This window comes from Mytilus californianus, unplaced genomic scaffold, assembly GCF_021869535.1.
Source record: "Mytilus californianus isolate M0D057914Y unplaced genomic scaffold, xbMytCali1.0.p SCAF_27, whole genome shotgun sequence".
Taxonomy (NCBI): domain Eukaryota; kingdom Metazoa; phylum Mollusca; class Bivalvia; order Mytilida; family Mytilidae; genus Mytilus; species Mytilus californianus.
The window spans coordinates 1,510,936-1,526,495 of record NW_026262676.1 but is presented as its reverse complement, the minus strand read 5'-3'; the positions used below and the strand labels follow the sequence as shown (position 1 = coordinate 1,526,495).

The window sequence follows — 15,560 nt, the reverse complement described above, 5'->3', positions numbered from 1 at the left end:
ATTACATTTTTGGTAAAAAGCAAAATAAATAATGTTCATGCATTTATATATATATATATATTCCCTTGCTGGGATTTCGAACTCATGCTACTGAGATATCGTGGCACCAAATCACATTGTACTGTGAACGACACACTAGACCACTCGACCACCTAGGCTCTTTATTATATATATATATATATATATATATATATATATATATATATATTCAGAAATGGGAATGTGAAAATTAACCTCATTATCAAACGAGAATAACATAGCGGTCTAGTGCACATGTAAAAACAAAATAAGCCATGAAATATGTTTTTTTTTCTAAAAATCAGTTTTGAATTTGTTTTCCATTTTGTCAACACTTGGCGTTTTAGCTTAGTATAGGGTATGGGTTTTGCTCACTGTAGAAGGCCATACTTTGACCTGCAATAGTCTACAACATTGTCTCTATGCATAATTAGTTCATTGGCAACCATACCCATCGTTCTTACTTTTTTTATATGCAACCCTGTCCAATTATTATTTCTAATTGAATAGTAATGCTAGCTTAGATTAATCTGTAATTTTTCAGTGTCTGTGTCATGTGAAATCTTTGGAGATATGTCTAATTGGCAGTCATACCACATCTCTTAACTTTCATATCTTTGATGTTTAAAATTAATGGACTAAAAGTGGCTTCTATACACTTAGACTTTCTTGTTGTTGCATAAATTGTAAAATAAATGAAAATGTGTTACTGTGGATTAATTATTATTCGTTGGATACCAATTTTCGTGGCTTTCGTTGATACTGGTAAACCACGAATTCAAATGGTCAATGAATTACAAATTTTCTTTAGGCTTTGTATCCAAGGTATGGCAAAACCACGAAATCAAATATCCAGGAAAATGCAAGTTTTCCTCAATCCACGAAAATTGATACCCACGAAAATAAATGAATCCACAGTATTCTCTTGCATGAGAACTTTAGTTAATTGTTTCACTTTAAACTTGATAATAGATACTTACTGTTGCTACATCGCCCAGACATCAAACAATTCAATGTGATATTACAATCAGAGGAAAACTGATCTGTCCATGTAAATGTGTATGCCTTATTTAATCCATGACATAAAACACCTGTAACATGGTGGTGCATTTTTTCAAGTGTTGTTTCATTCTGAAAAAAAAAAAGTTTAAAAACATGTGCTCATAACTTAAACAAGAATGCAATCATAATTCAAAATATTGGCTAACAGGAAGTAGTTATATGACTTATCTGAAGGTGCACTCTTAACATGCTTAACTCATCTATGTTGAGCAGCTGACCAAATAAAGTCATTGATTTCAGTAGTTTCTGAGAAAAATATGACTAGTTGAATTCCTTCCAATATTGAAAAATTCAAAGTAATTGCAAACAAGAGTTAGGTATCTGACAAATCTCCAGATTCTTTTTTATATCACATGTCATCACTGTCAAGCTGTTGACCAAATAGCAAATATGAGGTCATTTTATTTTAATAGTAGTTTCTTGAAAAGTTGGACGAAAGTGTTGTACCAACAGATAGACTAGGTGCTACCAATAAAGCCCCCTTCTTATCTAGAATGGTAAAATATTTGTCTCATATAAAATGCTCAAAGAAAATAAATACTGCAAGAAGTCATTTTCACTACACATCCTGTTAGTTCATATGATTGCTGCTTTGCGTTAAGTTAATCAATCATTTAATTACAATGTAAATATAGTGCAAGATACAATTCAATACAGAGAAAGGTTAGGAGTTTGACCAGACCAAATTCTATTAATTGCAGATGCTAACACCACTTAGATCTTCACGATTATGTGTCATTTCCTAGACATTCATAGCAAAATAGAACATTCAAATGATATACCAAACAAGAATGTGTCCATAGTACACAGATTCCCATATCGCACTATCATTTTCTATGTTCAGTGGACCGTGAAATTGGGGTCAAAACTCTAATTTAAAAATTAGAAAGATCATATCATAAGGAACATGTGTACTAAGTTTCAAGTTGATTGGACTTCAACTTCATCAAAAACTAACTTGACGAAAAACTTTAACCTGTAGCGGGACAGACGGACGGACAAAAAAACAGACGCACAGACCAGAAAACATAATGCCCATAAATGGGGCATAAAAATGGACCTTTTTTGTTGTTTTCATTTTATAATTTTACAAATAAGATGAATCTAACACTGCGAGCCTGCTTTCAACATTGAAATTGATTACTGCATTGAAATATCATGTTCTAAATATAACCCTTATAATAAAAATATGCCCTTCCAAAACAAACTCACCTTAAAATGTAATGGAAACCTTGGTAGATTGGTTTTGGACTGATCCATATTGTCAATGATAACAGAAGTGTACATGCTTGGATGTTCTTTGGATTTCTTTATGTGTTTATAATATTTTTCCCTGCAGATTCTGAAAAAAAAATCAAAAATATATACATTACACTCACTAATGATTAATAGTTGTGGTAATTCCATGACCATGACTTCCCTACAACCAACACATTTTCTAGAAGTGGTGAGTAATCATAAATGGTTTCATTGCCCAACATCATGGTGTAGTGATGTTAGGAAGAATAAACTTTCTTTGTACTTGTGCACAGTAGTGACTTAACTAACTAAAGAGCCTGTGTCGCTCACCAAGGTCTATTTGCATCTTCAATTATGGTCACTCACAAACATTGGAGACCAGAATAGAATTTATGACAATTATCTTATTTTTGCTGATATTGTATCATTGATAATGTTTTCTGTTTATAGTTCCTCTCTATCTTCTTGAGTTTTTGCCCAAACACCAAAAAGGGTAAAACAAATCTTAATTTAAGACTACTTACTCATATCATATTGGTTTTTTTAAGTGTCTATCTATCTTTCATAATTTTCAAGATAATAGTCAAATTAATTGTTGTTTGTTACTGTGTTCCATTATCTGTTTTTTGTTCATTCTTTTGTGCATAAATTAGGCCATTAGTTTTCTTGTTTGAATTGTTTTACATGTGTCATTTGGGGGCCTTTTTATAGCTGACTATGCTGTATGGGATCTGCTCATTGTTAAATGCAGTTGGTGTCCCTAAAGTTGTTAATTTCTGTGTCATTTGGTCTCTAGTGGAGAGTTGTATCATTGGCAATCAATACCACATCTTCTTTTTTATAAAAACAGTAAAAAAAATAACCAAGAGCAATAACTCCATAACAAGTCAACTGAGGGTTTTGTATAAATGGGCAGATCACAACATAACATCTCTCTCATCATGTTTTCCCCAATTATAGCAGCTTTCAAGATAATCAGACAAATTTGCATTTAACCCCCACTGTTCTATTTTTAGCTATGTTGGCAATTTTGGTTGGCAGGCATGGTCATAGGCCACCTTTTTTGTATACTAAAAACCTAAGAAGATTGTTGCAGAGTTTGGTTAATTTGGTTCAGTACTTGCAGTTGAGCTAATAATGTAGATGTATTTGCATCAATCATGAAAAGTACAAAAAAAATCATTTTTAAGAGTGGATAAAATTCTTACTCTTGAAGAAGCAAGTGTGCTCTTCTCTTGTCCTTCAGCTCTCCCAAATCGATCTTTGTCAGTTTTTTGCTGATGGTCTCTTTAAAGATTACGCACTCATTACATTTGCTGAGCTTCTGATACTATAAACAAAAAGATTACATCTATTTAATTCTATGAATGTTTCTTAATTTATGCATGACTGAACATTTTTTAATATGACGAAGGAATTAATTAGGTGACATAAAGCAGGAGGTATGATATATAAAGTCACTGTCATACCAATGAATTATTAAAGACTTGCAACATAAATTTCATTTTTTTATTAATAAAAGATTGAAATATAGTTTAGTTTCATTTTGAAGGTCCAATGTGACCTTTAGTTGCTTAAATCCATGTCAATTGGACTCTATAGGATAGTTGTCTCATCATTCATGTGTCATACAACATGACCTTTATTTAACATAAAGTGCAGAAAGTAATTTTTATGTCATAAACATGCATATATATGTTGACTTTGACATAATTGACAATTTTACACATAATTATTGAAAAAAAATTGATGTTTGTCATGACTTTACCAAAACATATATTTTGTACATATTAAACAGCTTTGTAAAATAAAGTTGATACCATATGTTTTATGTGCATTGGCATCATAACTGTCAAGATGTGTCAGACTGTGATGATTTCCTACTTTTCAGTTATAATTTAGACATCTGCATATTATTTTATCCCTTCATCATGTTCATAAACCAACACCTTTGTTCTGAATATTACTCCATACAAACCTTTGGAATCTTAACATGAGGAAACTCTTCAATCCACATTCCATAGAACCTCTGGTATGATAAATAGGGTGATCCTAAATTCTCACAGGAAGATTTGTAATCTGTCCAAACTTGTAGTATAGAGAGACATGATGGCAAATGTATTTCCAGAATATCAGGCTGATCATCACCATATCTCTTGCATAGACCTGTAACAAAACTCTTTGCTTCAAGGTACTGGCGACTCTTGTATTGTTGGCTACATCTTTTGTCAGAATTGTCTAAATCTTCATTAGTAGACCTACATTTCTTTTTCATGTAGTAATACCTGAAATTTAAAAATGTAAAAAATATAACAGACTGATACCACTACTAATTTATGTGGTTTTATTTTCTCGGATTATTTGACATCAATTTTAAAAATCCTTTTAAGGAAATGTGTTTTTTTGTCATAAAAATCATTTTTCAATTTGTTTTATCTGTGAAAAATGAACACAAATCAAGTAAATTGTTAAAGAAACCACCCTAGACTTGATTCAAACAAATAATTCTACAGATGCTGTTTTGAGACTGTCAAAGTTTCATAAATTACATAGCATATGACCTTTAGAAGTTTTTTATGTCTAAAAAAAACTAAGCCACAGACTGAATATAACATGTATAAGAAGAGTGTTCATCTGTTTGGATATATGTTAAACCCCGCCACATACTTTATGGGCCTGTCCCTAGGACCCTGTAAATTAATGGTTGTTCCTTGCTGTCTGTCATATCTTTTTTTGATGGTGGCTTTAGCATATATCTGGCTATTTGATTTCTCAATTGAATCGCTTCCCATTCTGTGAGCATAAATAGTTTACTATACAATATGGGATTTTCATTGTTAAAGACCTAACAGTGACATGTAGTTGCTTACAACCTCCTCATGGATAGCTGTTTGATTGGTATTTTAAAACAAATGTATATATATACATTAAAAATTAACCAGGTAGACTACAACAGAATGTGGGATCACTACTTTTGATTTGAATTGATTTTGATTTTTTGTGTTTTTAACGTCACTTAGAAGCACCCCTTTTGGGCAATCTTGTGGCAGCCAGTTTTTATTGGTGGAGGAAGCAGTAGCGCCCAAATAAAACAACCGACCTTTGATAGGAAAACTGACAATCCTAGTCAATTAAGATTGGAGTCAAGCACACCCGCACAAGCGGGGTTCTAACTCACAACCTCAGTGTTGACTGGCTAGTGATTACAGTAGTAACTACTAAGATCACAAACCACCGAGGCCCCCTCACTACTTTGATGTTGGGTTGCTGTCATAAGGATGTGTAGCCCATGAACTAATTTATTTATACTTTTAAGGTATTATACCTCCTCCTTTTTATGCCATACACAATCCTCCATGCATATTCACATACTCTCCTACCAGTCAGCACAAAAGTCAACTGTTTGTCTTCTAAACTGGCATCATTGCACCTGTGTACATTATTAAAAAAAAAACATTTGAAAAAAGTAGATCTCGAGACCACACGTTTTACAGTTTAGGTTTTACGAACTGGTGTTAAGATATGGTATCTATGTCAAAGGTACTACACCAACAATATAACATATTTTTACCAAATGGTTTTTGAATGTTTAAAACTTTTCATGAGAAGTGAATTTTTACCTATCTTCAACGTTTTCATAACACATGTCCATTTGGTTATAGATTAAGTCTTATAAAATTGGTCAATAAGAATGAGGCCCTTCATGGGGGTGTCCAAGTAATCGCATAATCACAAATCTTTTGCCAATATAATCTTATAATCATTAATTATTTTTTTAAACAAGATAATCAAATAATCAAAAATACAGTCCTAGATAATCAACTAATCAAATAATCATGAAATATTTGGTCTGGTTATCAAATATTCACTATAAAATCACATTATCAAAAACCCCATTAGGAGGCTCAAGAACCAAAGATTCTCTTTTTTCTTTTTCATCTGATTTGAAAGAAACGAGTAAAATTTATAAAAGATTTCATGTTATTTGTATACATGTATCATGAGACAAATTTTTTTAAAGAAAAATAACATCAGAGCTCATCTATCTTTGTTGGGGAAAAAAACCCCAACAAAATGGTTTTTTTTTAAATTACTTTAAATCAAGTTTTATTAGACTTCTTGTAATTAAGTTAAGGCAGCTTTAATCAACAGAAACATGTACAAATGCATATCAGTATGCGAATGTACACGTATTTGCCATATATATATATATATTCTTATACTGACTCTGCGAAGGCTGTATAGCCAGTCAAGATCATTAAAACACTCTTGTAGTAAATAAAAATCTATTCATATATAAATATACCTTATGTTTCTTTCAATGAAATCTGACTGTTCTTCTTGTGTCTTTTTATAGAACATAGCTCTACAGGTCTGAATTGTCTGAACATTACTGGTGCTTAAACATTTTTTCTCACAGCATGGCGAATTCACAAGGTTGCAAATAACATTGAAGTCTGTCTCCTTATCTTTTAATACATTTGATGTTTTTTCACGTTTCCTGGCTAAAATTAAAAAGAATAAATAAAAATACAAGTATTCAGGAGAAATATCAGAGCCTTACATTTTAAAAAAAACCACTTGCCACTCTTTTCTTTTTAAAAACATGACAAAGATTAGGGAAACAGACTGTTTAAGATATCTCCTGGTCTAAATGGGAACAAGAGTGCACACGCTGAAATGTCTCGCCTTCTTTTCTAACCATTGATTTTATGTTGATAGTCCTAAATATAAAGCTTTACTACAAGTAACACATAAACTTAACATGATCCAATAAAATGAGGTCAAGGTCAGATAAACCAAACGAGAAATACATGTACACCTTACAATCATTCAATAAACCAAACATAGTTGACCTATTGCTTATAGTTTCTAAGAAACAGTCTTAACCAAGAAAACTGAACATTGACCAATGAACCATGAAAATGAGGTCAAGGTCAGATGTACCATGCCAGACAGACATGTACACCTTACAATCAATTGCATTAAATATAGTTGACCTATTGCTTATAGTATCTAAGAAACAAACTTAACCATGAAAACTTAACATTGACCAATGAACCATGAAAATGAGGTCAAGGTCAGATGATACCTGCCAGACAGACATATACACCTTACAATCCTTCCATACAACAAATATAGTTGATCTATTGCTTATAGTTGAAGAAAAACAGACCAAAACACAAAAACTTAACACTGAGAAATGAACCATGAAAATGAGGTCAAGGTCAAATAAAACCTGCGAGACTGACACTAAAATATTTCCATACACCAAATATAGTTGACCTATTGCATATAGTATTAAAAAAAGATCAAAACGCAAAAAATTAACTTTGACCACTGAACCATGAAAATGAGGTCAAGGTCAGATGACACCTACCAGTTGGTCATGTACACCTTACAATAATTCCATATACCAAATATAGTAGACCTACTACTTATAGTATCTGATATATGGACTTGACCTCGAAAACTTAACCTTGTTCACTGATCCATGAAATGAGGTTGAGGTCAATTGAAAATTGTCTGACGGGCATGAGGACCTTGCAAGGTACGCATATACTAAATATAGTTATCCTATTACTCATAATAAGAAAGAAATTAACATTACAAAAAATGTTGACTTTTTTTTCAAGTAGTCACTGAACCATGAAAATGAGGTCAAGGACAATGGACATATGACAGATGGAAACTTCGTAACATAAGGCATCTATATACAAAGTATGAAGCATCCAGGTCTTCTAGCTTATAAAATATAAAGCTTTTAAGAAGTTAGCTAACGCTGCCGCCGGATCACTATCCCTATGTCGAGCTTTCAGCGACAAAAGTCGCAGGCTCGACAAAAATAGTGAAGTCTCATTGATACATATATATATATATGCTAAATCTTTTAATCAGTGACAATATAAAAAACTTTTATTTTTTGACACTGGGACTATTATACTACAGACTTGTAAACTGATTGATCTGTCATGTCTGTTGAGATTTCATTGTCCTGATAGTAGATTATTGATTTTTTTTTAATTGACCCCTTATCGTTTCACATGGTTAATAAGCCTTCAGTACATTAAACAAATAGATTTCGGCATATAAGTCAGCATATACATAGAATACTGTTAAAATTGTTTGATTAAAAATCAAAACAAATAATTAAATGCAAAAAATTAAAATATATATGAATAATTAAACTATTTTATCAAATTAAATACATTTACTAGACATGCCAGAGAGAAATGTTTTACACTGGGATAAACTAATGCTGATTAAAACATTTCTTATTGTTTAGGAAAAAGTATTAATAAAGAAGTCAATATATTAGTGTGTCCGTAGTACATGGATGCCCCACTAGCACTATCATTTTCTAATAAGACTTATGTTCAGTGGTCTGTGAACAAAATAATTTAAAAATATCGTTCTTGATTCAATCTTTTGATCACAAGGAAGCATCTGTCAAAGTTTCATAAAATCTCATAATGGTTATTAGTGTTGAAAAACTTAAATAATACCGTATACATATCAATGTTAAATACAGAAAAAAATGTCCTATTATCCATTAAACATGGAAAATGAGATGAAATAGTTTTTCCAATTTCCCTCTAACTTAGAAAATACTGTCAGGCTTCTGTCCAAGTTTCATGTCTTAAACATACATGATACATGTGATATACATAATATATAAATATCTTAAATACTTCTTTGTTCTTACCTATTTTGCGCTTTGCATTTCTAACATCAATGTAGTCATCTTCAAATTCGGTGTCACTATCTACAAAACAACAATAATTATGTCATGCAAGATAAATAAAATTATTCATGTTCACTCCTCTTATTCTATAGTAGGAGTCCAAAGGACAAGTAATTAATTTGGTGCGTTCTTTCAACTTCTTGTTTTAACAAATAAGTCTTCTTCATATACATGTATGTTATAGAATATTTTTTTTCTAATAGAATAAAGCTGAAAATAGATATTTGTCACGAGAAAAAAATTGTCCAACCCATAAAAGTATATCCCCACTTTTAAATCAAAATATATGAACACAGGAACTTGATGTCTGACATCCAAAAAGCAGGAGAACATAACAACTCATCATTATTGATCTGCTGAACAAATATAGACATTCTGATTTGAAGTTTTAAAAGAAAAGTGTGTAGAAAATTTCTAGTTCATACAATAAATCAAAATGTCAATGTATTAGTAAACAGAATACCTGTATATGACAAATTTGAAGTGTTCACATATTAAAACTCACTTCTGTCAAGTTTGTCAACTATGTATGAAGGCATTCTGTTCGGTAGTTTCTACGAAAAGTGTGATGAAAATATCTATTGAACATACAAATGAGCTGAATAGAGAGTTATTACAAAATAGCCCTTATTCTAGACTAAGAGCAGGGTATCAACAAGAAACATAATCATACCTTCAACATGATCAGCAGACTCTAACTGTTTAAATGTAGTAACTTTTACACGCTTCATGGCATAAATTCATTAGAAAGCTGAAAATAAAGAAAATATATATGGTACTCTCAAACCACTATATTGGGATAATGAGACATATTTCCATGATTAACAAGATGAACAGTACTGTAAGGTGTTGCATTCAAATGATACAGTATCTTGGATGATTTTATTATAGAATGTTATTTAAGGTGGCTCTGGTGTCTTCCTCCATCTTGGATTTTGAAGTAGCAGATAACAAGTGGTCTAGATCTTTAATGAAATGTGCTAATTTTGAATGTAGTATGTAATTCATGTGTAAGACTTTTAATGTAAATATGAAAATTATGTATTTTATCATATTTACAGCTGTAATTTCTAAAAAAAACACCATATTTCAATATCTGTGTTTGATTCATTTTTTTCAACTTTGACAAATAAGGAGAGATAACTAAGATAGGAGGGGAGAAAACTCAGATAAAGTAATTTTATAATAGAAAGCAGTCTTCATGCTTAACCACAAGTCCACAAGTCTTGGCTTGTAAAATTGCTTTCGGGCTTGTAAAATTCTTCTCTACAAGCCAACAGAATCCAACTAAAATTTTCGTAAAATTGAGCTTCGGGCTTGTGGCTTCAAAAGTTTATCGTGAAGACTGAGAAAGTGTTGTGAAATTACCTATTTTAATATGCATGATATGTAGCAAGAAAACAAGTTTGGTGACCCTATTTTTTCTTTTTCTTATCTGAAAGCATGTTATAAGTCTATCTTCTCACATTTTATCTTAAACTTCTATGGTGTAGTTTTCTTTTTATCACACAAAATTGGATTTTCCATGCAGAATCTATACAAAATCTGACAACTTTGCACAACCTGTAGCGTGAAAAAAAGTCTGGTGACCCATACTTTTTATTATATTTTTGAATCAAAGAGCTGATAGCTCTGAGGTGGAAGATGCATAAAAGGTAGCTAAGGACCACCTCCGGTGCGGGATTTTCTTGCTGCATTGAAGACCCATTCGTGGCCTTCAGCTGTAATCTGCTCTTTGGTCGGGTTGTTGTCTCTTTGACATATTCCTCATTTCAATTCTCAATTGTATTTTTATTGAATTCCCATAAAAGCAGCCCACACCAACCCAGTCTGTTCTGTCACATTATTGCTTCCGACATGTTTTTTTCTTCCAAAAATAATTTTCTTTAATAATACTATAGTCTCAACCAAAACTGACAATACTAAACATAAAAATCTACAAATACTGTTGATTCAAATTAAATTTTTTATATAATTCCATATGATCGTCTCAGCATGGTCAACTTTATACATGCAATTATACCAGTAATTGATAAGGTTTCATTTGGTTTTTTTCTGTCAAAGGTAAATACATGTAGTTCACTTTGGGTATTCCAACTTCCTTAGTATTAAATTATCAAAGCACCAAGGGCGCTATAGGCAATTAATTAAAACATAGGTTGTTTACTACAAAAAAAATTGTCGTTGTGAAGATTTTATTAAATTATTTGATTTACATGTTATGTCATTGCGTCATTCTATGTATTTGGCAGATAGCATAGCTTATGGTAACAAGAGTGCACATGCTGAAATGTCTCGCCTTCTTTAATAACCATTGATATTATGTTGATAGTCCTTAATATAAAGCTTTACTATCAACCTTACAATCATTCAATACACAAAATATAGTTGACCTATTGCTAACAGTTTCTAAGAAACAGACTTAACCAAGAAAACTAAACATTGACCAATGATCCATGAAAATGAGGTCAAGGTCAGATGAACCATGCCAGACAGACATGTACACCTTACAATCAACCTATGCATTAAATATAGTTGACCTATTTCTTATAGTATCTAAGAAACAAACTTAACCATGAAAGCTAACATTGACCAATGAACCAACAAAATGAGGTCAAGGTCAGATGATACCTTCCAGACAGACATATACACCTTACAATCCTTCCATACAAAAAATATAGGTGACCTATTGCTTATAGTTTAAGAAAAACAGACCAAAACACAAAAACTTAACACTGAGCAATGAACCGTGAAAATGAGGTCAAGGTCAAATAAAGCCTGCAAGACTGACATGTGCATCATAAAATATTTCCATACACCAAATATAGTTGACCTTTTGCATTTAGTATTAAAAAAAAAAACCAAAACTCAAAAACTTAACTTTGACCACTGAGTGAACCATGAAAATGAGGTCAAGGTCAGATGACACCTGCCAGTTGGACATGTACACCTTACAATCATTCCATACACCAAATATAGTAGACATATTGCTTACAGTATAAGAAAAACAGACCAAAACACAAAAACTTAACTATAACCACTGAACCATGAAAATGAGGTCAAGGTCAAATGACACCTACCAGTTGAACATGTTCACCTTACGATCCTTCAATACACCAAATATACTATACCTATTGCTTATATTATCTGAGATATGGACTTGACTGCGAAATCTTAACCTTGTTCACTGATCCATGAAATGAGGTCGAGGTCAAGTGAAAACTTTCTGACGGGCATGAGGACCTTGCAAGGTACGCACATACCAAATATAGTTATCCTATTACTCATAATAAGAGAGAAATTAACATTATAAAAAAAAAATTTTCAAGTAGTCACTGAACCATGAAAATGAGGTCAAGGACAATGGACATGTGACAGACGGAAACTTCCTAACATAAGGCATCTATATGCAAAGTATGAAGCATCCAGGTCTTCCACCTTCTAAAATATAAAGCTTTTAAGAAGTTAGTGAATGCCGCCACCGGATCACTATCCCTATGTCGAGCTTTCTGCAACAAAAGTCGCAGGCTCGACAAAAAGTGCATAAATTCACCACAATTCAATAAATTGTCTCAAATGAAAGTTTTCTACCATAAATTTTATTGACTAATAGTTAATATGAACAAAAGACAAATATGTAACACATCAACAAGCGACAACCACTGTATTACAGGCTCCTGACTTGGGACAGACACATACATACAGAATGTGGCAGGGTTAAACATATTAGCGGGATCCCAACCCTCCCCCTAACCTGGGACAGTAGTGTAACATGACTATATTTATATACTTGTTGTTTCTTTTGTATAAAGAAATAGCTCAAGACTACCTTAAACGATCTACAATATTCAAAGTAATATGTGAATTCGTTTCTTGCAATTTCATTATTCTTAGTCAAGGATACATTAACAGACTAACCCCTTCTTTGTAGAATTATTTAACAAAATGATGATGAAGAGCTGCTTGCAGTAAGCAAGCTCTTATACCCCACATAGTCCTTAATTATATATAAACTGAAATCTTTAAATAACAACATAAATTATTGCAGAATTATCTTTTTTTCAAATGATTTAATGTTTGTGAGTCATTTATTTCAAATAATTAACCCGTACTAAAAGGTAAACGGACAGAAAGTCACAGGACAAAAAGTCACAGGACATAAAGTCACAAATTTGATAGGACAAAAAGTCACAAATAATTTGTTGACAATTGTTTGAAAATATAAGAGAAAGATCTTGAAATATTTTCTTTTTATTACATATATTCATTTTTAAGTTTAGGAAATTGTTCATAAGCCTTGATAAATGAAAATTTATTAAATTTTAATCATGCAAAGGATATATTACTTGGCACAATGAAGCCATTTAAGTACCAAGCCACTTTGACATTTTGATTTCATAACAATTATTTGATCATTATTGATATTTATTGAATAAATTTTAATTACAAAGTTGCTTCATATATAATAGTTCAAGAAAAAACAAAAATTTAATTTTTTAAATTAGTGTTTTCTTGTTTAAAGAAAAATAATCTCAAAACTGAATTGTGACTTTTTGTCCTGTGACTTTTTGTCTGTGACTTTTTGTTCTGTGACTTTCTGTCCTACATTCTACTAAAATAAGGAGATGTGGTTACATGATTGCCAATGAGATAACAGTCTGATAACTATCCACCAGAGTCTAAATAATGTGGCTGTTGGCAGTTATAAGTCATTTTACATCATTATATTAAATTATAGCCTCATTTTTTATAAGGATGCATCTTTGGACTCAAAAGTTTTGAAAATGATGAGTCTAGACAGATTTTGATCAGTGCATGAACAGGCATCAGACGTTCTTTCAACATTTGTTCAATTGAAATAAAATAAGGGCAATGGGAAGAAAATAGTGTACGCTATTTTTTTTATATATATGGACTATTTTCTTCCCATTTCCTACATTTTACTACTTTTGACAGAACGTCTAGTGCCTGTGGTCCAGGACTCATGGACTCGCCTAAACCTTAGGCTGAGTGAGAACCCTGTATAATCTGTTGTTTTCATTTTTTTAGAGCTTCATATATGGTTATCATAAATGCATAACCTTTTTAAATGTCCAACTTGCCTGATTAGGGGCCCTGAGTCCTTTTCAAAAATCAGTATCCGCATCTGACTTCTAAGAACAGTAACAGTCTTCGCGATAAACTTTTGTATAGAACACAGGGGCGCGTATCATAGATGTTTTGGGGCGGATTTATATATGCCAGTCGACTGGTATGCGTTATACATTGTGTTAATAGCGGACTATGATGCGAGCACCTGTGTACTACGGTACAGAACAGGCCCGACACTGCGACAGCTTACGAAAATTTTAAGTTAAGACTCTTTTGAAATAATTGCCCTGTGAAGATTATTTTTTGCTGGCCCGAATGCATTTTTAAACCCATTTACCAATTGAATTGAATGGGCGTTTGATATACAACTATAGTAATAAGTATAAATGTAATATTATGTGATGAACCTACCCGTTTGGAAAATTTCTTTCAAATATGGCGGCAATGATGTTGTGATCTCGCTGAAATCTCGCTACCCAAACAGGATCAGAAATCGTTCGTCACAACTCGGCCGATTCCGTACCTCCATCTAACACTATAGACTGAGAGAAGCGGAGTCCCCCGAGGTTAGCCGATTAAAATTTTAACTTTATTTTCATTCTTAGGGATGACATCAAAAGATCAATGTAGGATAAAAAAACTTAAATCAAATAGTTTGGGGGTGGGGGGTTAAAATTGCTGCAAGTTTTGTTTATCCAAAATCGATTTTACATATATCCATATTGGTCAATCAATTTTTCCCAAATTAAGTTAAGAGGGGGAGGGGGGGGGGGGGGGGTCAGTGAAAAAACTATGTGAATTAAGTTTTTTTTTATCCTACATTGAACTTTTGATGTCGTCCCTTATTTGGGGGGAATCGTTATTTTCGGTTATTTTCGTAAAAAAAAATCAAGGATGCGCTTCTCACTAAAATCAAAACAAAGAACAGATTTTGCTCGGAATTTCATCACAATAAAACTTTGTTTACTTTATATCAAATATTTTGTTTTATTTAATTTTAATTGCTTCGATCGATGTACAAATTTATTTTATATTTATTTCTCAAATCACATTAAAAAATTACCGTACTGTAAAGGGGTATTAAAAAGATCTGAGACTAATTAGTTTAACATATTTTATTTGCATATATATACAAAAGGGACGAGACACAAGTTAATCAAACTTATATATAGACTTCTCCCATGAACAATTATAACAATAGAATATTTACAAAGCATGCATGCAAACAATACATTATAATATATATATATATTAGAACTGTGAAAAAAATATGTGTGATGATGTGAATGGTTGTACACCCTATGCATGTATTTGCACTTAAGTGTGCTATATTACACAATTAGAAACCTCTTAGACTCTTTAATAAATTCATATACATTCTTCACAATTCTTTCAGTTCAACAGT

At 32.0% G+C, this 15,560-nt stretch overlaps 1 protein-coding gene across 1 annotated transcript; it reads right to left on the bottom strand.

Annotated features, from left to right (window-relative positions):
• Positions 1-969: 969 nt before the first annotated feature.
• Positions 970-14,920, bottom strand: LOC127732756 (uncharacterized). The gene is made up of 9 exons (XM_052241948.1): positions 14,567-14,920; positions 9,738-9,815; positions 9,026-9,085; positions 6,626-6,824; positions 5,645-5,749; positions 4,298-4,604; positions 3,528-3,649; positions 2,293-2,422; positions 970-1,149 (listed from the first exon to the last, which is right to left on the bottom strand). Exons 2-9 carry the CDS (start codon positions 9,793-9,795, stop codon positions 970-972), a joined length of 1,161 nt encoding a protein of 386 aa, XP_052097908.1. The 5' UTR covers positions 9,796-9,815; positions 14,567-14,920.
• Positions 14,921-15,560: the final 640 nt, after the last annotated feature.

Excerpts from the sequence above, each read along its gene's own strand:
- LOC127732756 (XM_052241948.1), bottom strand. The coding sequence starts at position 9,795 with ATGAAGCGTGTAAAAGTTACTACATTTAAACAGTTAGAGTCTGCTGAT. Across the intron at positions 6,825-9,025 it reads AAATGCAAAGCGCAAAATAG|CCAGGAAACGTGAAAAAACA; the intron begins GTAAGAACAAAG and ends TTTTAATTTTAG. Across the intron at positions 2,423-3,527 it reads GCACACTTGCTTCTTCAAGA|AATCTGCAGGGAAAAATATT; the intron begins GTAAGAATTTTA and ends TTTTTTTTTCAG.